The sequence below is a fragment of the Zalophus californianus genome, chromosome 13 (assembly GCF_009762305.2).
Source record: "Zalophus californianus isolate mZalCal1 chromosome 13, mZalCal1.pri.v2, whole genome shotgun sequence".
Classification (NCBI taxonomy): Eukaryota; Metazoa; Chordata; class Mammalia; order Carnivora; family Otariidae; genus Zalophus; species Zalophus californianus.
This window is the reverse complement of record NC_045607.1, coordinates 21,282,213-21,309,682: the sequence shown is the minus strand read 5'-3', so window position 1 is coordinate 21,309,682 and position 27,470 is coordinate 21,282,213. Positions and strand designations below refer to the sequence as shown.

Below are 27,470 nucleotides of genomic sequence, written 5' to 3'. Positions count from 1 at the left end.
GTGGGGAGGAGGGGCAGAGGGACAAGCAGACTCCCCGCTGAGCAGGGAGCCGGATACGGGACTCGATCCCAGGATCCCAGGATCCCAGGATCCTGACCTGAGCTGAAGGCAGACGCCCAACCCACTGAGCCACCCAGGCGCCCATTGCTTTCCAGTTCTAATCCAGGATGCTAATGGCCTACATATTATCTGAGCCAGTCTGTGTATGTTACTAGTCATTGAGGTCTCAGCTTTTCCTTTTTTTTTTTTTTAAGATTTATTTATTTTAGAGTGCGAGAATGGGGGTGGGGGCAGAAGGAGAGAATCTTCAAGCGGACTCCCCACTGAGCGCAGAACCCAGTGCAGAGCTCAGTTTCACAACCCATGAGATCATGACCTGAGCTAAAACCAATAGTCAAACACTTAACTGATTGAGCCCTCCAGACGCCCTGACCTTTTTTTTTTTTACAGTAGTATTAAATAACTCATGGTACAAAATCAGAAAATACACTTAAGAAAAAGCAAAACAAAGATACTTCTTTTTTTAAATATTTATTTTTTTTTTTTTTTAGATTTTATTTATATATTTGACAGAGAGAGACAGAGAGGGAACACAAGCAGGGGGAGTGTAAGAGGTAGAAGCAGGCTTCCTGCGGAGCAGGGAGCCCGATGCGGGGCTCGATCCCAGGACCCTGGGATCATGACCTGAGCCGAAAGCAGACGCTTAATGACTGAACCACCTGGGCGCCCCTATTTATTTATGTTTTAAGATTTTATTTATTTATTAGAGAAAGAGAGCATGAGCAGGGGAGAGGGGCAAAGGGAGAGGAAGAAGCAGAGTCCCCGCTGAGCAAGGAGCCCAATATGGGACTCGATCCCAGGACACTGGGATCATGACCTGAGCCGAAGGCAACCGCTTAACCAACTGAGCCACCCAGGCACCCCAAGATTTATTTATTTTAGAGAGAGAGAGTGCATGAGCAGGGGGAGGGGCATAGGGAGAGGGAGAGAGAATCTCAAGCAGACCTCCCCACTGAGTGAGGAGCCTGATACGGGGCTCAATCCAGGACCCTGAGATCATGACCTGAGCTGAAATCAAGAATCAGCCGCCTACCCAACTGAGCCACCCAAGTACCCCTAAGCAAAATAAAGATACTTCTTTAAAGAATCGCACTACTGAGAAATCAACCATTAGTTGATTTTGGTTTAGAGTCATATATATTTCTGTGAATGTATATAAATATACACGTGTGCTTATAAAAACAGGATTATAGCATTACTGCTGTTTGGCAGTGTTTTTCACTCACACATTTTAACATCTTTCAGTGTTAATAATTATCTCTTTAGTCATTTTCAGTAGTGTCTTAAGTGTTTTAGTATTCCAACAACTATGTCCTCATAAAACTTAAAGTGCTTTGGACATAGATGCTCAGTAAATGTTGGCAAATTTATATTTTATAAATAATATTTTGAACTTAAAGATCATTTAAAATAAAAATTGTCAATTTCTAAACTGAAATAATAATTATAGCTAATATGCACTGTATGATTACTATGAGTTAAGCAATACTCCAGGGGTGGCTGGGTGGCTCAGTCGTTAAGCGTCTGCCTTCGGCTCAGGTCATGATCCCAAGGTCCTGGGATCGAGCCCTGCATCGGGCTCCTTGCTCAACAGGAAGCCTGCTTCTCCCTCTGCCACTCCCTCTGCTTGTGTTCCCTCTTGCTGTGTCTCTCTCTGTCAAATAAATAAGTAAAATCTTTAAAAAAAAAACCAACCACAATACTCCACACAGTGCTTGGAGATAAAATATTTCCTCCATTTTACAAAAATGGAAACTGAGACACCAATGGATTAAATAATAAACTCAAGGTCACATAGTGAAGAAACGTTGAAGCCAAAATTTGAATCCAAGCTAACTCTTGGGCTCATGCTCTTTCAATCATTACGCTACTCTGCCCTCCAAAGGTGAAAGTCAAATGACTTCTTTAATTTATATTTTATTTGTGTATCATTAACCTGTAGTAATGGGCTTTCCATTTATATCTTTCTGTGAATGTGCTCCTGGATTGACTAGGGGAAGTCAGTCAGATAAAGGAGTAACTTTAAAAAAAAAGTATTCTTACAAGGTTTCTTACAGCGACAGTGACTTGACTTCTGCTTCTTACGTCCTTTTGTTCTTCCTCATTATTCCATCTGCTTTCCTTTGAAGGGCCACAATTTAGACCTTATATCCTTGTATGGTTTCTCTTTTAAGAAACCATAGCCATTTCTGACCTAATTTGTATAGTGGATACTTTATAAATAGAAAAACTTTAAGCAACTAGTGATCATCTAATCAAAATCTCCTTTTGGCCAGTAGGGGCCACTGTAGGGTTGAGCATTAGAATAGAAAGGAAATAAATTGTACAAGGTTACCTGTTTAATATAGGGAGGAGATACGATGTTGTGCTTACTAGCTATTTTAAAATTATTTTTTAAACAGTTTTATTGAGGGATAATTTACATATCATAAAATATGTATAAAGGTTAAACATGATTTTTAGTAGATTTATAGAGTTGTACACCCATCGCTTACAATCCAGTTTGAGAAATTTCCATCACGCCAGAAAATTCTCTCATGTCTCATTGTAATCATTCCCCATTTTTACCCTCAGCTAGCCAAACACTAATTTGTTTTCTGTCTCTATAGATTTCTGAATAGTTGATGTAAATGCAATCAAACAGTAAATAGTCTTTTGTATCTGGCATCATTTACCATAAGGCTTTTGAGATTCATCCATTCATGTTGTAGCATGTATCAGTAGTTCAGTTCCTTTTTATTGCTGAATAATATTCAACTGTATGGATATACTACGTACTATTTATCCACTCACCAGATGGTGGACATTTGGATTATTTTAAGTTTTGGGCTATTGTGAATAACGCTGCTCTGCGTATGGTCGTACATGTATTTGGGTGGATGTGTATTTTCATTTCTCTTAGATAGATTCCTAAGAGTGGAATTGCTGGGTCACATGGTAAGTAGATAAGTTTTGAGAAACTGCCAAACCATTTGCTAAAGTGGCTGTACTAATTTTACCTTCTCATTAGTAATGTGTGAAGGTTCCAGTTTCTCCAAATTCTCACCGAAACTTACTAGTGTTGGGTTTTTTTTACAGCTTTATTGAGGTATATTTGACAAAAACTATATATATTTAAGGTATAAAACAGAATGACCGGATACATATACATTGTTAAATAACTATAATCAAGCTAATTAACACATTCATCATCCTACATAAAATTACCTTTTCTATGTTTGTAGTGAGAACATTTTAAGATCTAAGCAAATTTCAAATATGCAATACAGTATTATTAACTGTAGTCACCATGCTGTACATTAGATCCCCAGGAATTACTCAACTTATAGCTGAAAGTTTGTACCCTTTGACCAGCATCTCCCCATTTCTCTCACCCCCAACTCCTGGCAACCACCATTTTACTCTCTGCTCCTGGATTCCACTAAAAGTGAGATTATACAGTATTTGTCTTTCTGGGTCTAGGTTCATCCATGTTGTCACAAACGTTAGTGTCTTTGATATTATAGCCATTCCAGTGAGTGTGTGGTGGTATCTCTTTGTGACTTTAATTTGTATTTCCTTAACATTGAGCATCTTTCCATGTGCTTAATAGCTCTTTACATTGATGAACTGTTCAAAACTTTAGCTCGTCTTTAAATTGACTTGTCTTTTTATTATTAAATTGCAAAATTCTTTATAAATTCTAGATGCATGTGATTTGCAAATATTTTCTCTCAGTCTCTGTGCCTTATCTTTTCATTTTCTTAATGATGTCTTTTGAGTTACAGGAGTTTTTTAGAATTGATAAAGGCTAATCCATCAATTCTTTCTTTTATGGTTCATGCTTTTTCCCTGAAGTATTTCATTCTTCTTTATGCTGTTGTGAATGGAATTATTGTCTTTAATTTTATTTTTGAATGATCTGTTCCTAGTATACATAAAAACAGTTAATTTTGTGTATTGATTTTATATCCTGCGAAAAACCAGTGAAGCCATTTGGACCTGGGATTTTTTGTGGGAAAATTTTGAATTATTAATTCAATTTATTGTTATATGTAACAGTAGCTTTTATTTTTTAACAGCTTTATTGAGGAATAATTCACATACCGTACAATTCATCCATTTAAAGTGTACAGTTAAATAGTTCTTAGCATATTCACAGATATTTGCAACCAGCACCACAGTTGCTTTTAGAACGTTTTCATCACCTCAAAAAGAAACCCCATACCCGTTAACTGTTAACCCCATATCTCCCATCAACCTGCCTTCAGCTGTAAGCAACCACTGATCTACTTTTTATCTCTATAGATTTCCCTTTTCTGGACTCTGATATGAACAGAATAGTGGATTTATGTTTTCATTTCTTTTGCAATGCTGGTTCATGTGGTAAATCTATGTTTAACTCTTTGAAGAACTGCTAGATTTTTCCACAGCAGCTATACCATTGACATTCCCACTAGCAGTATAGGAAGGTTTCTATTTCTTTGTATTCTTGCCCTTACCAGCACTCCTTATTTTTGTTTTAGTTTTAATAGCCATCCTAGTGGGTGTGAAGTGATACCGCACTGTGGTTTTGATTTGCATTTTCCTAATGACTAATGATGTGTTCAGCATTTTTTCATGTGCTTATTGGTTACATGTACATCTTCCTTTTTTTTTAAGATTTTATTTATTTGACAGAGAGAGACACAGAGAGCGAGAAAGGGACACAAGCAGGGGGAGGGTCAGAGGGAGAAGCAGGCTTCCTGCTGAGCAGGGAGCCCGATGTGGGGCTTGATCCCAGGACCCTGGGACCACGACCTGAGCCAAAGGCAGACGCTTAACGATTGAGCCGCCCAGGCACCCCACATGTTTATCTTCCTTGAAGAAACACCTATTTGGGTCCTTTGCACATTTTAATTGGGTTGTCTTTTTTTTACTGAGTTTTAAGAATTCTTTATATATTCCAGATATAAAGCGGATATCCTGTATGAAGTGTATTTGCAGATATGTTTTCTCAGTTTTTTGGGTTATCTTTTCACTTTTTTGATGATGTAGTTTGAAACACAAAAGTTTTAGATTTTGGTGAAGTCCAATTTGTAGTTCTTTTTCTTTTGTTGCTTGTGCTTTCATTGTCATATCTAAGAATCTTTGTGAAACCTAAGTTTTAAAGATTTGCGATTCACTTTTTTTTGAGGGTTTTTTTTTTGAAAGAGTTGAGGGGGCAGAGGGAGAGGAAGAGAGAGAATTTTTTTTTTAAGATGTTATTTATTTATTTGAGAGAGAGTGTGAGTGGGGATGAGGGGCAGAGGGAGAAGCAGACTCCCCCAGCAGGGAGCCCAAGGCAGGCCTTGATCACAGGACCCAAGATCATGACCTGAGCCAAAGGCAGCCGCTTAACCAACTGAGCCACCCAGGGGCCCCGAGAGAGAATCTTAAGCAGAATCCACGCCCAGAGCAGAGTCCAACATGGGATTCGATCTTACAACCCTGAGATCATGACCTGAGTCAAAATTAAGAGTAAGACACTTAACCAACGGAACCACCCAGGCACCCCAGAGGGTTTGTATTTTTATTTTTTTAAAAACTTATTTATTTATTTTAGAGAACACAGCGGGGAGGGGCAGAGGGAGAGGGAGAGAGAAACTCAAGCAGGTCCGTGCTGAGCATGAACCCAACATGGGACCCAGTCTCACAACTCGAAGGTCACGACCTGAGCCAAAACCATGGGTCTGACATTTAACTGACTGCACCACCCAGGTGCCCCTTTATATTTTTTTTGTTTTGTTTTTTGTTTTTTTTGTTTTTATTTATTTATTTTTTAGTTTTTTTAAAAAAATTTATTTGACAGAGAGAGACAGCGAGAGAGGGAACACAAGCACGGGGAGTGGGAGAGGGAGAAGCAGGCTTCCCACGGAGCAGGGAGCCCGATGCAGGCCTCGATCCCAGGACTCTGGGATCATGAGCTGAGCCGAAGGCAGACGCTTAACGACTGAGCCACCCAGGCGCCTCAAGATTTTATTTTTTAATATAATCTCTACACCCAGGGCGCCTGGGTGGCTCAGTTGGTTAAGCCACTGCCTTCGGCTCAGGTCATGATCCTGGAGTCCCAGGATCGAGTCCCGCATCAGGCTCCCTGCTCGGCAGGGAGTCTGCTTCTCCCTCTGACCCTCTCCCCTCTCATGTGCTCTCTCTCTCTCTCTCTCTCTCTCTCATTCTTTCTCTCAAATAAATAAATAAAACCTTTAATAAAAAAATAAAAATAAAAAAAAAATAAAATAATCTCTACACCCAACATGGAACTCAAACTTACAACCCCGAGATCAGAAGTTGCATGCTCTTCTGCCTGAGCCAGCCTGGCGCCCCTTTTTTGAGGGTTTTTAGATTTAGCTCTCACAGGTCTCTGACCCATTTTGAGCTGATACGTGTGTATGATGTGAAGTAGAAGCCCAACTTCATTTGTTTGTATGTGGATATCCAGTTATCCCAGCACCATTTGTTAAATAGACTATTGTTTTCCCATTGAATGGTCTTGGCAACCTTGTTAAAGATCAGTTGACCATAGGTGTTTGGGTTTGTTAAACCCATAAAATATATAGGTAAAGTTAATTTAGAATTACCGCATGACCCAGCATTTCCACTCCCATATTCAGAAGAAAATTCTCAAATATGTATATATGTATGTTCATAGCAGCACTATCCACAGTAGCCAAAAGTTGGAAACAACCCAGGTGGCCATCAGCAGATGAATGAATAAACAAATTATTTGTGTGTGTTTGTGTGTATAATGAAATATTATTCAGCCATAAAAAGAAGTGAAGTACTGATTCATCATACAATGTGGAAGAACCTTGAGAACTTAATAAGCGAAAAAAGCCTGACAAAAGATCACATATTGTATGAATCCTTTCATATGAAACACTAGAATAGGTAAATTCATAGAGACAGAAAGCTAATTGGTGGTTGCCAGGGTCTAGAAGGAGGGGAACTGTTAATGCATAGTGGGTACAGGGTTTCCTTTTGGGGGATGGAAATGTTTTGGGACTAGATAGAGGTGGTGGTTGTATGACCTTGTGACTGTACTTAAATGCTACTGAATTGTTCACTTTAGAATGGTTAAGTTTATGTCATGTGAATTTCACCTCAGTTTTTAAAGTACCTATTTTTATTTTATTAAAAAATTTTTAAAGTAATCTCTATACCCAACATGGGGTTTGAACTCATGACCCCAGGATCAAGAGTTACACACTCCACCAACTGAGCCAGCCAAGTTCCCCAAAGTATATATTTTTAAAAGGTGTTCTTTGGCCTTTCCCCCTTCCACTGCACAGAGGTGATCGCCTTCAGGTCTTTCTCGTGTCTCTTTCATTCTGTAACTCCGCCTTTTTCAATATGATCACATTTCTCAATGTTAGATGTATACTTAAGCACTGTTTTATTTAGATTCACTAACCTAAAGACTGGTGGGTGAGATTTAAGTTCTCTTATAGCCCCTTGATTTTGCTTTACCTCCCCCTTACCCATACCCCCAATATAATTATCATTCTTGCCTAAATCAGTACTCTATGTTTAAATAATTATGATTCTGCTGTAGTTTGCTGCTGAGTCAAATAGTATACTATTATTATGTTTCCTCTCAGAGGACTTTTCTTTTTCCTAGATATAAATAATTGTCCTATTTTTCCCCCCACTAAAATAGGTATAAAAAACTACGCAGAATCTTCCTATACTCTTCCCACAACCTTTTGATACAATTTTCCACTCTGCCAAATGTGTCAGATTACCTGTCTGTCTGCTTTTTTCCTGGAGCCCTTTGTCTTGTTATAATAGATAGATAGGCTTATTAAGCCTGCTACACAACTGTGATCCTAGAAATTTTTAACTCTCTCCTGCACTGAATCTCTTTATTTCCTGTGTCCCATGTTCTTTCTTGGTTTACATCCTCTTTTGGCGGCACACGTTCTCCAGTAGCTTCGTGAGAAAGGAGATATAAGAGATGGTATTTTTTGAGTCTCAAACTGCTTGTATTCTGCCAGCACGTTGCTTGGCTGGGTAGAGCTTTCTGGGTTGAAACTCATTTTTCTTCAGAATTGTGAAGCCAAGGGGCGCCTGGGTCATTCAGTCGGTTAAGCGCCTGACTCTTGATTTTGGCTCAGGTCATGATCTCAGGGTTGTGGGATCGAGCCCTGCATTGGTCTCCACACTCAGTGTGGAGTCTTCTGGAGTTTCTTCCCCTCTGCCTCCCCCTCTGCCCCTTCCCCTGCTCACGTGCTCTCTCTCTCTCTCTGTCAAATAAACAAATAAATGGAATCTTAAAAAAAAAAATAATGAAGCCACTGCTCCATCTTCTAAGATTACCACCGAGAATTTGGTACTATTGTTTTTCTTAATCTTTGTATCTACCCCCTCTTCTTTCCAAAAGCTTTGGAATCAAAATGCTTTCTTTCTCTATAGTGGTTTGATATTTCATGATGAAGCAAGGTAGTGTGGTCTTTATTCTTTCATTTTCTTGGGTGCTTGATGGACTCCTTGGGAATGTATCTTATATTATTTCTTTGATAGTTCTCTCAGTTCTCACTTTCGGGAGAGAACATTCGATCTTTGATTCGATCTTTGACCATCTCTTTCTCCTTTTTTTTTTTTTTTAATTTTTTTTTTTTTTGACCATCTCTTTCTCCTATTGCACATGTTTTTATATGACTTTTTTACTTTTGGGGAGATTGATTCACCTTATTTCTACTTACTATCTTTTTTTATTATAGTAAGGAGAAACTATTTGTAGAGTATTTTGGGGGGGGTGCATGGAGAGAGACTTTTGCAGTCGTGGGGGGATGGTAGCAATGGAGAAGATTGACTTCTGTGACCAGAAGATCTGCAAGTGCCTCTTGCCTTTTGTATTTTAATATTATCTCTCAGGGCGCCTGGATGGCTCAGTTGGTTGGGCGACTGCCTTCGGCTCAGGTCATGATCCTGGAGTCCCGGGATCGAGTCCTGCATCAGGCTCCCTGCTCAGCAGGGAGTCTGCTTCTCCCTTGGACCCTCCCCCATCTCATGCTCTCTCTCTCTATCTCATTCTCCCTCTCAAATAAATAATAAATAAAATCTTTAAAAAAATATTATCTCTCAAATTTTTAATTTCTAGGAGTTCACCATTGTGGTCACTGTTTCTTCTCTTATTGCCCCCTTTCCACTCGCTGGATCCCATTCCATTCCCCTTCTTCTGCTTCTCTCCCTTACCCTCATTCTCCTCCCATACCCCTTCAAGTCATCTCCCCTATTTCTCCCTCTTTCCTGTGCTTCTCTTCTTCCCCCTTTCTCCAGCATTCTGTTCTTGATACACTGCTGTTGTATCTTCTCTTATCCATACGGACATGAACTGTGGAATTTTTTGTTGTTGTTTACTTTGTTTTAGCTTTCTTCAGTGCCTGCCATATGGCTTTTATCTGTTTTTTTTTTTTTGTCTCCATTTGATGTCCATTGGTCTTTATAGGCAGGGCTCCATAAAGCTGGTGAAAGCTGTGTATGTGTGAGCAAGGCTTATGGACTGGTGGGCTTCACTGTAGGGTGACAGAACCCGGAGCCAGTTTTTCAGCAGGAGGGCACCCAGATGTCAGTGTTTGTAAGTTTCTGGAGGAGCTGTTCTGTTCCTTTATTATTTTTTTTAAGATTTTATTTATTTAAGAGAGAATGAGAGAGAGAGAGAGAGAGCACATGAGAGGGGGGAGGGAGAAGCAGACTCCCCACGGAGCAGGGAGCCCGTCACGGGACTCCATCCCGGGACTCCAGAATTATGACCTGAGCTGAAGGCAGTTGCTTAACCAACTGAGCCATCCAGGCGCCTTGTTCTGTTCCTTTAAAGAGCAAAGATTTTCCGGGGCAACTGGGTGGCTCAGTCGTTAAGCGTCTGCCTTCGGCTCAGGTCATGATCCCAGGGTTCTGGGATCGAGCCCCGCATCGAGCCCCGCATCGGGCTCCCTGCTTGGCGGGAGGCCTGCTTCTCCCTCTCCCACCCCCCCTGCTTGTGTTCCCTCTCTCGCTGTGTCTCTGTCAAATGAATAAAATCTTAAAAAAAAAAAAAAGATTTTCCAGTATCTTCTATGTAAATCAAAACTATCCCTTAGTTTATTATTTGTAAATGTAGGTATTTTAACATCACATTTCCATAGAATAATGCGCAGCTATTTATTCATTAAAGAATTGGACTTGATTCTTTCTATCGCTAAGCAATCTATAATGCTTTGTAACAACCCCTACATAGAATAATTTAAAGGTATTTAATATCTCAACATATATAAATACATTAACCCACACATTTTTTTTTTCTACAAAGAGCCCATCTGCGTGTGGCTCAGTAGAAGTTTACTAATGCACCAGACACATATTGTGCCTGCTGGAGAGATGATCTATAAATAAATTGGCATCATATAGCTCAGAAAACTATAAATAAGAATCAGGGGCACCTGGGTGGCTCAATCGGTTGTGTCCAACTCTTTTTTTTTTTTTAAGATTTTGTTTATTTATTTGACAGAAACACAGCGAGAGAGGGAACACAAGCAGGGGGAGAGGGGGAGGGAGAAGCAGGCTTCCCGCCGAGCAGGGAGCCCAATGTGGGGCTCTATCCCAGGACCCTGGGACCATGACCTGAGCCGAAGGCAGATGCTTAACAACTGAGCCTTGATTTCAGCTCAGGCCGTGATCTCAAGGTCATGGGATTGAGCCCCACATCCAGCTCTGTGCTTAGCACAGAGTCTGCTGGAGATTCTTTCCTTCTCCTTTACCCACTGCCCCTTCCCCTGTTCACATGTGTGTGTTCTCTCTCTCTCAAATAAATAAAATCTTAAAAAAAAAAAAAAAGAATCAGAAACACCTGGCTTTGAATTGCAGTGTGTCATATACAAGCTGTGTGACACTGAGTGAGTCAGAATCCTTTCTGAGCCTCGGTTTCCTAATTAATTCCACCGTGTGCCTGACCCTGTACTAGCACTGGAATAAGAGTAGCAAATAAAGTTTCCTCCCTCGATGGAGCTTCTGTTTCTTTTACGTTGTTAATAACTACAGTTCTGTTGTAATGCTCATGTCTTCCATCCTGGCATTTCTGTGGTTAAAATACTGCTAACACATACTTTTGTTGTCTGTACACTATGTTTTTAATAATTTCTTAAGAATATTATATGCATTTATACCATTTGATTTTTTGAATCTAAACCTGAAATGTTAAAAGTGTAATGAACTATAATAGATTGGAAAATTAACTAAAATAGTATTTGTTTACTACAATTCATCTGAGGGCCATGTATCCTTTAATGTGTTGTAACTAGTATATAAATGTTGCATCTTCAGCTCTTTGGTATAATCTTTTGCTGATTGTTTTTACATTATCTCTCATGTTATAAGATATTGTTAATATCTAAGTCTAGGAATTGGGATTCCCAAGATACTGATTAAAAAAAAAAATTATGGAATAGAAATTTGTGCGCTTCAGAGGTTTATAGAACTCAAGATTCTTTTTATAATGCATGTTCTTGAAGTGTTATCTCCCTAAGGGCACTAATGGATGCTTTTCCTTCCCTCATTTTCTCATTTTAGGAAAACTAAAACCAACAATGGCATTCATGTCAGGAAAATTGAAGATTAAAGGAAACATGACCCTAGCAATCAGATTGGAGAAGCTAATGAATCAGATGAATGCCAAGTTATGAAGGAAAAGAAAAAAAAAATGTCGATCACTAAGCTCAAAAAGTAAAAGGGATCAACAGTTAAAATCTGTTTGTTTTTTTCCCTTTCGTATTATAAGGATATGCAAATTTGTTTTGGAAAAAACCATTTCTGTATCTATAAGACTTGAAATTGTAATTAAAACGGCTAGCTAATTAAACATAAGCTTCATTAAGTGGAATTCTAAGACAGTCTGCCCATGGAATTCTCTGAGTTTTGCCCTCTGAGAGCTAGATTTCATTCATTGTAGGAAAGGTATGACCCGGTTTAAGGAGTAAAATTAGCTCTTCTTTATCTCCCATGTAAAAGGAGATTAATCTGTTTTAAATTTTTCAGTTTGGGATTGTATGCTAATGAAATATTAATGATATTTTAGATTTTCATATACTTGTTTTAAGGAAGATCTTCTATAATGCATTTTTGCGGAAATCACATAAACTAATAAATAGTGAAGACTAATGAAACAAAAACAGTTTTTCATTCTAACTAGCTTTCCAGGTATAAGTTACCTATTATTAATGTAATTTTGCTAATGTAATTCAGTATGTATCCTCTTTTAAATGTGTAAAAATATCTTAAAATAAAATAATTTCTCCCCAGAAGTATGCACTTGGTCACAGTGTTGTAAAAAGAGAACGTCAGAATAGATGGTTGTTAAGTGCTGAATTGTAAACCTCCCAGGCTCATTTGTTGAAATCCTAACACACATACATGCACACACACGTCCTCCCCACGTCCCCCCCACGTTGAAAGAATTATTAAGTTAAAATGAGGCTTTTAGGGTGGGTTCTAATCCAGTCAGACTGGGGTCCTTCTAAGAAGAGGAAATTTGGAGATAAAAGACCAGGGATGCACACACAAAGGAATGACCATGTGAGGACCAGCAGGCCTCAGAAGAAATCACATCTACCAAGACTCCTGTTCTCCAGAACTGAAAGATATCTATTGGTTTAGCACCCCAGTCTGTGGTATTTTGTTTTGACAGCCCCAGTAAGCTCATACAATGGTTTGTTTTTCTTTTTTCTTTTTAAAGCTAAGGTTTAAAAAAAAGTCCTTTCCTTTCACTTTAATCAGTTAAAAATACTTGTTCAGTGTAATTCTTTTACTTCTCATCTTCCGTTCTGTAATATTACTGTGCTTAATTCTGACATTTCCTAGAATTGTAATGTTAGAAGCATTTAATGTCTATTTTACAAATGAGGAAACAGTATCAGAAAATGAGAAAATTAACAAAATCCCTATCCAACAAAAACCCCCCAGGGCATCAGCCTTGAATAGAACCTGAAGACCTTACCTCCCCATCCAGGAAGCCCAGATGGATTGCCTTTGGGGTGGCAGCCTCACAACTCCCTTTGCATCTGCCAGTCATTCCTAGCTATGTGAAGATCCTGGTCAGGTGTTGCCAGCCGGCTCGTTTTCTACTGAAGCTTATTAAAGTCTTCTCTCTTTGCATTTTCCAAATGGTCTCAAAGCTTTGGGAAAATAAAAAAATATTGTGAGACAGGAATTCTGGGTTCTAATCACTAAAACATGAACTTGCTTACTAAGAGGCTTTGGGATATCAGGAAAAAATATTTTCACAGGGCCCTGGTTTTCACATCTATAAGTGAGGGAGTTGGATTAGGTCATCTGCAGCCCCTTTGTGCTCATTATTACTAAGAAGTACCAAACAATTTGCAGTATCCTATCAGAAATAAAGATAGCCACACCAAGATTCCTGAAGCCTCTTGCAACATCCCCCTGATACCTTAATGAATTCACGTGTTCCCTTTCCATGGATCTTGCCCGTTAATTGCACTGAAGTTGTAGAACCTCCCAGAAGTTTTGAATGGCCATTTTGTGTGTTGTCCAGCAGCCAATTGAGCCCATTTCTGGCATTAAATGGTATGGAGGTAAATCAAGGCCATGGGCCTTGTTAATGATTGAGTGAAGTTATTTAGACATTATTTTTAAGATGGTTTGTTGCTAGTAATCCAATATTTCAACAAATCCTCTTATATAGTGTCTCTTAAATAAACCTCTTAAGTAGAAGAAAAAAAGTCTTTTCCCTCTACCTATCAAGTTTTCAGCTGGGGCCCTGTAAATTAGATTAACAAAAGATAGCTTAACAAGAGAAGAAGAAATTGAAGTTTACTAACGTGCATTACAAATATACATGGGAGTATTCAGACATGAGTACCTCTAAGGAGTGGTTAGAACTTGAGCTTTCATAACATCTTAAAAGAACAATAGATTTTTGGAGAAATAATACAAAAGAAAAGAACTTTGAGTTTCTAAAGTGGCAAATTGTGCAAAGGAAAATATATATTAGTTTTATAAGAAACTGCAAACTGTCTTCCAAGTGGCTGTACTGTTTTGCATTCCCCCCAGCAATGAACTTGTGTTCCTGTTGCTCCACATCCTCTTGGGTATTTGGTATTGTCAGTGTTGTGGATTTTGGCCATTCTAACAGGTGTGTAGTGGTATCTCCATTTAGTTTGCAATGTTGAACATCTTTTCATATGTTTACTTGCCTCTGTATCTTCTTTAGTAAGGTGTCTGTTATGGTTTTTGGCCCAGTTTTAAATTAAGTTGTTTTCTTACTGTTGCATTTTAAGAGTACTTTGTATATTTTGGAAAACACCCCTTTATCATATGTCTTTAGCAAATATTTTCTCCCAGTCTGGGACTTGTTTTCTTATTCTTTTGACATTGCCTTTTGCAGAGTAGAAGTTTTTCATTTTTTTAAAAAATCTTTTTAAGTTTATTTATTTTAAGTAATCTCTACCCAGTGTGGGGCTCGAACTCACAACCCCGACCGAGATCAAGAGTCGCATGCTCTTCTGACTAAGCCAGCCAGGTGCCCCAAAGTTTTTCATTTTAATGAAGTCCAGCTTAGCAATCATTACTTTCATGGATTGTGCCTTTGGTGTCCTATCTAAAAAGTCATTGCCATACCCGAGGCCATCTAGGTTTTCTCCTGTCATATTCTAGGAATTTTATATTTTGCATTTTACATTTAGATCTGTGATCCATTTTGAGTTAATTTTTGTGAAAGGAGTAAAGTCTTTGTTTAGATTCTTTTTTTTGCATGTGGATATCCAGTCCCAGCACTGTTTGTTGAAAAGACTGTCTTCTCCTTTGTCAAAGATCAGTTGACTGTAGTTATGTGGGTCTATTTCTGGGTTCTCTATTCTGTTCTACTGATCTATTTGTTTATTCCTTCACCAATACCACACTGCTTGGTTACTGCAGCTATATAGTAAGTCTTGGGAGTCAGGTAGTGTCAGTCCTCCAACTTTGTTCTCCTTTAATACTGAATTGGCTATTCTGGGTCTTTTACCTCTCCATATAAGTCGTTAGAATCAGGGTCACCTGGCTGGCTTAGCTGGTGAAGCATGTGACTCTTGACCTTGGGGTTGTGAGTTCAAGCCCCACATTGGATGTAGAGCTTACTTAAAATGAAAAACTTTGAAATCAAAAGTACAAGTATTTCTCACTTAAAAAAAACTTAGAATCAATTTGTTGATAGCCACAAAATAATTTGCTGGGATTTTGATTGGCATTGCATTGAATCCATATATCAGTTTGGGATAAACTGATATCTTGACAATATTGAGTCTTCTTATCAATGAATATGAACTATCCATTTATTAAGTTGTTCTATGGTATCTTTCATAAGAGTTTTGTAGGTTTCCTCATACAGATCTTGTTAGTTTTTTTTTTTTGATCTTGTTAGATTTTAAGAGTTTTACCTCAGTATTTTGGGAGGGTGCTAATATAAGTGGTAATGTGTTTTAAATTTCAAATTTCACTTCTTCATTACTGGTTTTGGAAAGTGATTGACTTTTGTATATTAACCTTATATCTTACAACCTTACTATAATCATTTATTAGTTCCCAGGAGGGTTTTTGTTTTTTTTTTTAGTCATTTTTTTCAGGTTTTCTACAGAGACAATTATGTCAGCTGTGAACATAGTTTTATTTCTTCCTTTTATTTCCTTTTGTGGTGTTATTGCATTAGCTAGGACTTCCAGTATGATGTTGAAAAGCATTAATGAGAGGGGACATCCTTGCCTAGTTCATGATCTTAGTGAGAAAGTTTCTAGTTTCCCACCATTAGCTGTAGGGTTTTTGTAGATATTCCTCATCAAGTTGAGGAAGTTCCCTCTATTCTTAGTTTACTGAGAGATTTTATCATGAGTGGGTGTTAGATTCTGTCGAATGCTTTTTCTGAATCTATTGATATGATCTTTTGTTTTTTTAAAGATTTTATTTATTTTTTGACAGAGACACAGTGAGAGAGGGAACACAAGCAGGGGGAGTGGGAGAGGGAGAAGCAGGCTTCCTGCGGAGCAGGGAGCCCGATGCGGGGCTCGATCCCAGGACCCCGGGACCATGACCTGAGCCGAAGGCAGACGCTTAATGACTGAGCCACCCAGGCGCCCCTATTGATATCTTCTTGCCTGTTGATGTGGTAGATTATTATTTTTGAATGCTGAACCAGCCTTGCATACCTGAAATATGGTTGTTTTTATATGAGTATTCAAGCCCTATGCCCATTTCATATGTTGAAATCCTAACCCCCAAGACGATGGTATTAGGAAATGGGGCCTTCAAGAGGTGATTAGATCGTGAGGGTAGGGCCCTCGTGATTGGATTAGTGGCCTTAATAGACCCCAGAGAGCTAGCTGCTCCCTTTTACCATGTGAGGACACAGTGAGATGGAACAATCTATGAACCAGAAATCAAGCCCTTATGTCTACTGACTCTGCATGTGCCTTGGTCTTGAACTTCCTAGCCTCCAGAACTGTGGGAAATAAAGCTTATTGTTTAAAGGCTACCCAGTCTCTGGTTCAGAGAGTCCCTGATTTAATGATGGTTCAACTTACAATTTTTCAACATTGTGATGGTGTGAAAGTGCTAGACATTCAGTAGAAACTGACTCTGAAATTTGAATTTTAATGTTTTCCTAGGGTAGTGATATGTGGTATGATACTCTCTCTCATGATGCCGGTCAGTGGCAGTTAGTCACAGCTCCCAGTCAGCCACTCGGTCATAAGGAGGAACAACGGATACACTTAACAACCATTTTGTACCCATACAACCATTCAATAAATTACATAAAATATTCAACACTATCATAAAATAGGCTTTGTGTTAGATGATTTTGCCCAACTGTAGGATAATGTAAGTGTTCTGAGCATGTTTAACACAGGCTAGGCTAAGCAAGGGTGTTTGCTAGGTTATGTGTATTAAATGCATTTTGATATTTTCAATTTACAGTGGGTTTACTGGGACAACCCCATGGTAAGTTGAGGAAGATCTGTATTTTGTTATGGCAGTGCGAACAGGCTATGACAGTTCTGGCATATAGTTCTTTTTATACATTGTTGGATTCCATCTACTAATATTTTGTTGGGGACTTTTGTATGTATTCATGAGAGATACGTGTCTGTAATTTTCTTGTAATGTCTTTGTCTGGTTTTGGATTAGGGTAATGCTGTCTTCCTAGAGTGGATTAGGCATATTTTCTGTATTTCTGTCTTCTGAAAGGGACTAGAGAGAAATGGTATAGTTTCTTCATTTAAATGTTTGTTAGAATTCATGAGTGAGGGGAGCCTGGGTGGCTCAGTCAGTTGAGCGTCTGCCTTCAGCTCAGGTCATGATGTCAGGGTCCTGGGATCAAGTCCTACATCGGACGCCCTGCTCAGCGGGGAGTCTGCTTCTTTCTCTCATCTGCCTCCCCCATCCCCTGCTCGCACACTCTCTCTCACTCTCACTCTCCCTCTTTCTTAAATAAGTAAAATCTTTTTTAAAAAATGAAGTCTCTTTAGAGAAGATTTGCTATTTTTCTTGCAGGTAGACAGAACATGGAAAGATCATCTTGATCCACCTAGTCACTGAAATAGTTCAGGCTGTTTTAGGCATTGTTACTGCTGTTTCTGATTTGCTTTTACTCTCAGGGTATAGTTCTTCAAGTGTCTCAGTTGAGATTCTTGAGGTGTGTACCAGGGCCCCTCCTTCCTGTTTAATTCCTTCTAGCACTGAGACAGCTAAGTGTTAGTGCTCAGATTTTTTTTTCTTTTTTTGTCTTAGCAGTTGGTTTCCTGGCTTCTTGCCCCTTGTGTGTACAGATTAGGAATTATCAAATGGTTTGAGGATAAATGGCGTGTAGAGTGATTGGCTCTTCTTGCTGTGATTACCTTTTCTCTGGGATATTGGACTTTCAATTCCTAGCTGTCTTGATAGACTTGACCTCCAAATTTTGTATCTGTAGCCCAATCAGACTGTCAAAAATTCTAGGATGTTTCTCACTGTTTGGTTTCTATACTCCTAGACACAAATCAACAATGCCCTAAGAAAGAAAAGTGGTTGAGAATGTAAGATTCACTTCAGTGTGTTTCCCTTCTTGCTGAGCTCTTGGACTCTTAAGCCTTGGTTGCTCTAGAATAGCTTTAAACAACCTTTAAATACAACGTTTATAGTTCCAGTTCTTAGTGGGAGAGGTAGTTTATTCAACAAGGTAGCCCATCATAGCTGGAAGTCTGCATCATTAAAGAAATTCATCATGATGGATATATCCTTTAAATGAGATTGTATTTTAAAGAAGTTATTTGTGGTAAAAAACAATATAAAATTTATCCTCTTAACCACCTTTAAGTATACAGTTCAGTGGTGTTAACTATATTCACATTGTTGTGTGACAGATCTCTCTAGAGCTTTTTCATTGTGTCAAACTAGAATTCTATATTCATGGAATAACTCCCCATATTCACCTCCTCCAGTTCCTGGCAACCACCATAATACTTTGTTTCCATGATTTTGACAACTCTAGGTATTTCATGTAGGTGGAATCATATTCCAGTAGTCCTTTTGTGACTGGTTTACTTTACTCAGCAGAATATCCTCAAGATTCATCCATGTTGTGACATATGACAGGATTTCTTTCTTTAATGAAGAAATATAAGATTTCCTTAAGTCTGAGTAATATTCTATTGTATGTATGTGCCATATTTTGTTTATTCATTCATCCATCTATGGACATTTGGGCAGCTTTCCCCTCTTGGCCATTGGAATATGCTGCAGTGAACATGGGTGTGCAAATATCTTTTCAAGTTACTGCTTTAATTGCTGGATATATACCCAGAGGTGGGATTTCTGCATCATAATTTTATTTTATTTTTTGAAGAAGTTTTCTATAGTGGCTGTACCATTTACATTTCCACCAGCTATGCTTAAGGTTCCAATTTCTCCACAGGATTACATATTTGAAATACGTGGCAATTAACTTTTTTTTTTTTTGGACAGACATTATTCTATCAAAAATGTTTACATAGTTGTTGTTTTTTTTTTTAATTCAGCCTAGACCAGGAAGAGTGTTGACAGAACAAGGTGTTAAGAATCCTTTCTTTAAAAAAAAAAAAAAGAATCCTTTCTTTTTTGTTCGGAAGTTAGTCTGGTTTACTTAGCAGAATATCCTCAAGATTCATCTGTGTTGTGACATATGACAGGATTTCTTTCTTTCTCTGCCTCATATTCTCTCTCCTCATGTACAGCAAGGGTAAGAGGGACTGAGGTTTCCTTGTCACAGTGGGGTGAGGTCAGGATGTGAGCACCATATTTGGCTAATCAGTCAGACATGCTTTAAATGTTATTTATTACCACTATTATTATTTTGGAGATACTTAATGCTGTAAGTGGAAAGGGGATTAAGAGCTTGGAATCTGGCTCCAAATCGCCTGGGATGAATCCGGGTTCTTCCAGCTACTGTATGATCTTGGGCAGATGTCTTAATTCCTCTGTGCCTCAGTTTCCTCATCCATAAATTGGCAATTAGCTAACAACCCCCACTGCATAGAGTTCTTAGGATTAAATATCCCCTAAGCACTTAGTGTAAACCCCGGTCACATATAGTAAGTACTATAAAAGTGTTTGCTAGGTAAAATAAAGGTGGAGGGCGCCAGCCTTACCTCTAGGATACCGAGCTGCGTAGGTGGTGTTATTGTATGCCTCCCTGGTCCTAGTGTGTTTTAGGTGTTATTAAACTACCCCCTCCCACCATGGGATGGATGCGAGTGTTGTAGTTGGGACTGGGAACTTCCACTGGGCAGCAGTGACTGTGGGTTGTAAGTCAGCAGATGTTCCTGTACATGACTGCTCGGTGCGTTAAAACAGGTGTTACACACCAGACAAACGGAGCAGGTTCTTGCAAGGTCCGCTCCTTGCATTTAGGTGAAGCTCTGCGGAGCTCCAAGGGGGCAGCAGGGATCGCGGGCCAGGGCGCGCGGCAAGACGGAGTGCTGCCTACTTCAGAACATCGCAGGGACCGTGGGTTCCACACCTGTCTGGGCACAGAGACCGAGCTCTTGCGCGCCGGTGTGTGCTAGGAAGATCGGTCCACACCTCCTCCCGGCAGCGACGACCGGGAGCTCCGAGCGCTTCGTAGGAGGTGTCGTTACACACTTCCTGTGGGTCTCGCGGACCACAGCGCGTTTCCGGTGCCGGCTGGAGCCCGGGGTCCAAGCCCCCGCCCCGTTCGCCAGCCCCGCCCCGCCCGCGCCCCGCGCCCCGCCCCCCGCCCGCCGCGCTCCGAGCCGGGCGCGCGGAGCCCGGGGCGCACGGAGCGGCGCGCGCCGGTCGGCAGAGCCAGGCTGGCGCCCCCGCCCCCCGCCCCGCGCCTCCGTCCGCCGCCCGCCCGGCACCTTCCCCGCTCCTCTTGCCTTCGCTCCCCGGCTCTCCGGCCGCTTTCCCTCCCTCCCCTCGGTCCCGCCCCGTCCAGCCCGGGCTGCCCGGCTCCCGCAGGCCCCCCCGCCGCCCGCGTTCCTATGGACAGACGCACAGACACCTGCAGGTGGGTGAGAGCCCGCGCGCGGGGCGGGGACGAGCGCGCCGACTCTGCGACCTGGGCCGGGGAGCCCCTTTGTGTAGGGGGTGGCCGCGCTGGGGTCCGCACTGCCTCCCCTTCGGCAGCCGAGCAGTGACCCGGCTGAACCCTCTTTTGTCTCCTGGGGGGGGGCGGGGTGGGAAGGCCGAGAGTCAGGGCAGCGACTTGGGCGGCTGGCCGTCGCCGACGACGGGCTTGGGGGCGCGAGGGGTGAGACCCCGGGCGGCCGAGCGGGCTCCCGGACCGAGCGCGGGCGGCCGCGGCTCTGGTCAGCCTCGGCGGGGCTGGCCCGCCGCCTAGCATCTCCTGTCGCCGCCGCGGGCGCGCTGCGTGGGTCTGGCTCGCTTGCTCCTGCTCTTGGGTCTGTTTGGAGGTGGGAAGGAGGGCGGGAAGGAGAAAGAAAAGATCTGCCCTCTTAGTTTCCAAGTCTTGAGACGGTTGTGGAGACAGGGAGAGAGGTGGTTCGGGTCTTTGCCCGACTTGTTTCCTTCGCGAGAGGCACGCTGAGGTGCGTGTGGGGCGTGTGTGGAGGAACGTGCATCGCTTCGGTCCCTTATTTATTGTTTCTAACGGAGGAGGGCTTTCTCCGAAGGGCTCTTCCGCCCCCCTCCCCCATCTGAGGCTGCGCACAGTGATTTGTGTTTGTTATCAAATACATCGAGAAATGTATTCCCCTGGGTGCGAGGAGGCGCGGCTGACCAAAATCAAACCCAAATCACACTGTTTCTGGTTTTCAGGTGGCTTTTCTTCTTTTCTTAAGATTAGGTAGGGACTTACAGGCAAATCAAAGGTAAACATGGCTGTGAGTTTTACGATTTTTTTTTACATGTATACATATTTTAAAGTTTGATGGTAAAGTTTTGTTATTTCCCGTGTTCTTTAGGATTAGCATGACAGAATCTTCTACCTATTAAGTAAACAGTTAAGCGAGTCAGATAGTGACAGCTTCCACGGTGGAGGTTAAATTGGAGTGCAGTAAATATCTAGCTTTCCGTTTAGGCTGAAACCTGTATTTTTGCTGGTTTAAAATATGAGGTCTTCCACAGCATATGGGGACAACGTGAATGTTAGAACTGATTTTTCTCTCTGTGATTGTGCTTTCCCTCTTTTATTCTGTTTTTATGTATTCTCTCTATACAACCCAACGATTGGGTTGTACATGGTGGATATAGTTTTTTGAAAAGTACTGTAGGTGATATTTTGAATTATATTATTTATCTGGATGAGTTTCTTATGAAGAGTTGATATGTATTTGTAGATATTCAAATTATAAATGAAGTTGAATAAGCACCCAAAAATTTCATTTTACAGATTCAGATTTTTTAATGCAGGTATGGATTTATATCTTTGTATTAATCTCAATCTAGTGCTCACTTCTGGAGACTTTTTTTTTTTTGCCTATTGTGTGAGAATCCATATTGACAAATTTAAATCTGAGGGTTATCAAGGAGATTAAAAAAACAGTTTTGGGTGCACTCAGTTATATGTACAGCTATATGTAGAAAACAGGCTTTGTTAAACATCTGAACTTAAAGGAAAAACACTTTGGTGGAAAACGATTTAAATCTTCATCGAGTAAGATGTAGAAATTCATCAGAAACGTACAATTTTGATGCAGTTTTAATTAGGCAAACTGATTTTTGTCATTATAAAGAGACCGTTTTAGTGGGCTGAAAAGAGTGGTCTTTTTCTAGGAGAAAAAATTAGCCTAGATTCTTGCCCTAGTTACATTAACAGATTTATTATTGCATGCCTAATTTTGTAAATATCTGGAGTGTACATTTTTGTACACTTAAAACCTAGAAGATGCTACATCTAACATTAATTTCACTAGTCCCTTTGAATTTATCAAATTTTATTCTTGCTTTGACTTCCTGTCTAGATTAGCTAAACGAATTTAGACTGCATAGGGCTCAGTGCAAGGCGCTAGTAGGCCCCTGAGGAAGGTTCCTCTTTCTTTTTCAATAAGGATGGCCCAAAGAGCATAGATATTGAAATTTGTTCAGGCTTTATTAGGAATGGTGGGATGGAGTTCAAAAACACTCCCAGGGTGATGGATTACAAACTCTTAGTTCTTAGAAGTTTTAAAAAAGATAAGCTAACAACTTGAATTGTTTATGTATTTATTTATAGGACTGTCAATCAGAGGAATAAGGTTTAACAAAGAGTCACTGTGTAAATTAAATATTAAGAGTGTGGCCTGTGTTGAGAATTGCTTGGCAACTTGTAGTTACGCCTAACATTTTTTGGGGATTGGCAGTGTAGTGTCTTCACGTTGGCTGGCTAAAAGATAACACCTAGTTTTTTTTCTGTTTTGTTTTTATTTTTGGCTCTGAAAAGTGGATATTAATTTTTTGGTTTTTGTATAATTAACATTAATATTTTCATGTAATCAGAAGCAGTCCAGAGAACCTTACATATTTTCAACTAATTTCTCTTCTGGTTTGGTGGTGTTTAGGAAGGCGTATAAATTATTTTTCACTCTTCATGATTGAAATTTTTTTCTGATACTTTTGATACGACAAATGTTACTTCCAGAAATTTTGAATATGTAAAGTTGGATTTTAAATATAGCTGAGCAATATAAACTGACATTTACCAGTTTCTTTTTTTTAAACAACGCTAAGCTGCCCAGTTAAATTTGATAGGCTTGAAAATCCATAGACTTTTCCTGCTTGTTAGTTATCAGGGTGGTACCATGAAAGGAAACTCAAAATGGCCACTTAAGGTTACCTGGAACCCTCAAAGGACTAGTATTATTAGTACTAACCAAATGGAAAACTGAAAAGTAACAGTTTTATTCTTTGTAATAGATCTGTGACTTTCAAATACTTCTTTTTCATGAAGTTTTTTATAGCTTGGTGTGGAAGCAGGTCTGACTGTGAGAAGTATGGACAGTGACCTCTCATTCCAGCCTTTATCGGCCTGCATTGTTTAAGAATGGCATAAATTCATGCTGCTCTTTGAAAATGTGGAATTCATTCTTGGATTAATATTCTGCTACCAGATGTACGAGGCTGGCTCTGAAGAAGCTTTTTCTCTTAAATACTGTCAAAAATAGAGAAGCTGAAGATTGGAGAGAAGCCATTTATTTTGAACAGTTTATTTTCTGACAGTTTGTGTTTGTAAAGAAACCTGCTCATAATATTTACGTAAGAGATCTACATAGTTGCCCAAAGAAGCCCCACAGGTTTCTTTTTTTCCTTTAAAAAAGTTTCCATAGAGCTTAACTCTTATGTGATACTTCTTGACTTTGCTTCTGATTAGTTGATTTATGGACTTTATTTACCAGCATGATTGGAGAATTCTTTTGCTGTACAGAAATTGCACTCTGCCTGTGCTCTGGTCTGTTTCCTAGGTAACAAATGTACTGCATAGATTCCATAATGAGGACTGTGGTGGGCTAGTTACAGTGTAAATTCTGTTGTTTGGTAAAGCTTAGTCTCAAATTCAAATAAAGGTCAAGAAACCAAAAGTACTCAAGATGCAAATTTTTGAATTTTATTTTGTATCCAATGTCAACAAAGTTTAATACGCTTTTCTGGAGAAAGGCAAATTATGCAGCAGTATTCAAATGTATTTTGTAAAGTCTTAAATAGTTGGAGAGCTTTTTGACTCTTCCATTATTGGTAATACCAATGGCTCTAGTAACAGAAAATGTATTTCAAAACACTTTATCACACTTTAGTATAGAAAGCAAAGGGATATTGTCTAGGATGTCAGTAACTGGCTTTTTTGTATTGAAAGAAAAGTAACATCATATATGTTGCTAAAGATAAATTGTGCAACTTCATGTGAAATACAACTTTTAGGGGGGCCTGGGTGGCTCACTTGGTTGAGTGTAGTCAGACTCTTGTAAAGAAAAAAAAAAGAATAGAACTTTTAAAAACTTTAAGAAGACATTAAAACATTTTAAGAAAACATTAAAAGTCTTGGGGAGCCTGGGTGGCTCAGTCGGTTAAGCATCTGCCTTCGGCTCAGGTCATGATCCCAGGGTCCTAGGATCCAGTCCTGCATCTGGCTCCTTGCTCAGCAGGGAGCCTGCTTCTCCTTCTGCCTCTGCCACTCCCCCTGCTTGTGCTCGCTCTCTCTTTCTCTGACAAATAAATAAATAAAATCTAAAAAAAAAAAAAAAGTCTTACTGTGAAATGATACATTGGTACTCTAGCTATTTTCTCTCTGATCTGCCTGAATTTTGGCCTGCTTAAATTCAGGGAGCAAGTCTGTCTTAGGTAGCTATAAATTGGAGAATAGCTTTTCCCTCCCCCTTACTCTCCTCTTGAAATCTATAGCTCTAGATGCAGGGCAAGGAATAATATATGTGCAATTGCTAGTAATTATTACCTGTTTGTTAAAAAGAAAATTTACAGTGAACCAGAATTCCATTAATACCCACTGAAAATATCTTTTCATTTGATGCCTGAAAATGTTTTGTTTGTTGATCATCAGGGATTCTGTTAGGTGAAAAAAAAAATTTTTTTTTTAAAGATTTCTTTATTTTAGAGAGAGAGAGAGAGAGAGAGAGAGAATCTTCAAGCAGATGCCCTGCTGAGTGCAGAGCCTGATGCAGGGCTTGATCGCAGGACCCTGAGATCATGACCTGAGTGGAAACCAAGAGTTGGATGCTCAACTGACTGAGCCACCCAGGTGCCCCTGAAAAAAAAATTTTTTTTTAAGTTAATTGGAGGGGCACCTGGCTGACTCGGTAGAGCATGTGGTTCTTGCTTTGGGGGTTGTGAGCTCGAGCCACATGTTGGGTGTAGAGGTTACTTAAAAAAAAAAAGTTGGGGCGCCTGGGTGGCTCAGTCGTTAAGCGTCTGCCTTTGGCTCAGGTCATGGTCCCAGGGTCCTGGGATCGGGCCCTGCATCGGGCTCCCTGCTCGGTGGGAAGCCTGCTTCTCCCTCTCCCACCACCCCTGCTTGTGTTTCCTCTCTTGCTGTGTCTCTTTCTGTCAAATAAATAAATAAAATCTTTAAAAAAAGTTAGGGTGCTTGGGTGGCTCAGGCGGTTGGGCATCTGCCTTCAGCTCAGGTCATGATCTCAGGGTCTTGGGATCAAGCCCTATGTTGGGCTCTCTGCTCAGCAGGGGACCTGCTTCTCCCTCTCCCTCTGCCTGCCACTCCTCCTGCTTGTGTGTGCTCACTTGCTCTCTCTCTGTCAAATAAAATTTTGGGAAAAAAAGTTAATTTGAATTCTAAAAAATAATCCAAAATTGCTTCTGTTACTTACCCTTGCTTAGCAGGATTGGTTTGGATTATTTATTTACCTTTTTTAATTAATTTTAATTTCAGGAATAAGATGGATCTTGTTTGGGTTTTCTTTCTTCTTGGTTTTCCTCAAAACTGACAACTACTTTAAACTTTTCTGGCCTTTTCAGGTTGCAAATATTGTACCCCTTCAGTTTTCCCTCATATTTTCCCTTATAAATATTTACTCTTTAAAAAAAATTTTTTTTTAACTTTCTTTTTTTTTTTTTTTTAAAGTAGGCTCCATGCGCTGTGTGGGGCTTGAACTCATGAGTCTGAAATCAAGAGTCTTGTGCTCTACTGAATCAGCCAGCCAGGCACCCCTATTTGAAATTTTTTTAATCATTGCATTATTTAAGGCGTAATCACTACATATCAAAAGCTCTACTTTTCTGAGACTTCATACTTCTGGGACAGAGTTAACAGTATTTGTGAACTCCTACCTAGCCAGCACAACTTCCTCTCCCCAGCCAGTATTAATTAACAAGGGCTGTCATAACAAAGTATAAGAGACTGGGTGCCTTATGGGGGAGCCTAGGTGGCTCAGTCGTTGAGCGTCTGCCTTCGGCTCAGGTCATGATTCCAGGGTCCTGGGATCGAGCCCCACATCGGGCTCCCTGCTCCGTGGGAAGCCTGCTTCTCTCTCTCCCACGCCCCCTGCTTGTGTTCCCTCTCTCGCTGTCTCTCTCTCTGTCAAATAAATAAATAAGATCTTAAAAAAAAAAAAAGAGACTGGGTGCCTTAAACAACAAAATTTTCTCATAGTCTGGAGGCTAGAAGTCCCAGATCAAGATGTTGGCAGAGTTGGGTTCTTCTAAGGCCTCTCTTGGCTTTCAATTTCAGTCTCAGATGTTTTCACAATATGCCTGTCTGTGTCCTAATCTCCTCTTCTTATCATCTATCCATAGCCTTAGAACTCACCCAAATGACCTTGTTTTACCTTAATTACCTCTTTAAAGGCCCTGTCTCCAAATAATGTCTCCTTTTGAGGTACTGGGTATTAGGACTTCAGAGTATGAATTTGGGGGGAAAAACAATACAGCTCATAACTATAACCTGTTCCTCCACTCATTGTCTTTCATACATACAGACATACATACTTTACTCCATATGTGTGATATAATCGAGCCCCTAGACCACTTGATTCCTACTCCTTAAGATTTCTCAGTTCTCTTTGTCCCCATACAAATCACATACTACTCTATCACCTTTGCCTATCATTAATTAGTCTTGGTTCTGCAGTTAAATTTATTCAATGCACAACACAAATCCTTGTGCTAAGGCTTCTGTAATCATCATTTAATAGTCTAAAGCTCTTTGAATCCTCACAAATGGCTCATGTGAATAATGTGTCCTGTCTTTCATGTTTAAAGCTGTTTATCTGTGGTTTTTATACTTGAAGGCCAGTATTGCTGAATATAAGTACTTGGCTCACACTTTCTTTCCTCAAGTTTCTTAAATATGTTACTCTGTTCTAGGGTTTGGCAGACCTTTTCTGTGAAAGGCCAAATGGCAATTATTTTAGGCTTTGTGGAACATGGGTCGCTGTCACAGTTATGTGACTGTGCCACTGCAGTGCAAAAGCAGCCATATAGAGTATGTAAATGAACAGGCATAACTGTGT

General features: G+C 40.1%; 2 protein-coding genes across 4 annotated transcripts in view; both read left to right on the top strand.

Annotated features, from left to right (window-relative positions):
- HSDL2 (hydroxysteroid dehydrogenase like 2) overlaps positions 1-12,335 on the top strand; it is a 58,599-nt gene extending 46,264 nt beyond the window's left edge. For both annotated transcript variants that reach the window (XM_027615681.2, XM_027615682.2), the window contains one exon: positions 11,605-12,335. In XM_027615681.2, the coding sequence (XP_027471482.1) occupies positions 11,605-11,717 (113 nt within the window). In that variant the 3' untranslated portion in view covers positions 11,718-12,335. The remainder of the gene's footprint in view (positions 1-11,604) is intronic.
- An 8,079-nt stretch (positions 12,336-20,414) lies between these two features.
- KIAA1958 (KIAA1958 ortholog) overlaps positions 20,415-27,470 on the top strand; it is a 155,823-nt gene continuing 148,767 nt past the window's right edge. For both annotated transcript variants that reach the window (XM_027615376.1, XM_027615377.1), the window contains exon 1: positions 20,415-20,566. The gene's annotated coding sequence lies outside the window, so the exon portion shown is untranslated. The remainder of the gene's footprint in view (positions 20,567-27,470) is intronic.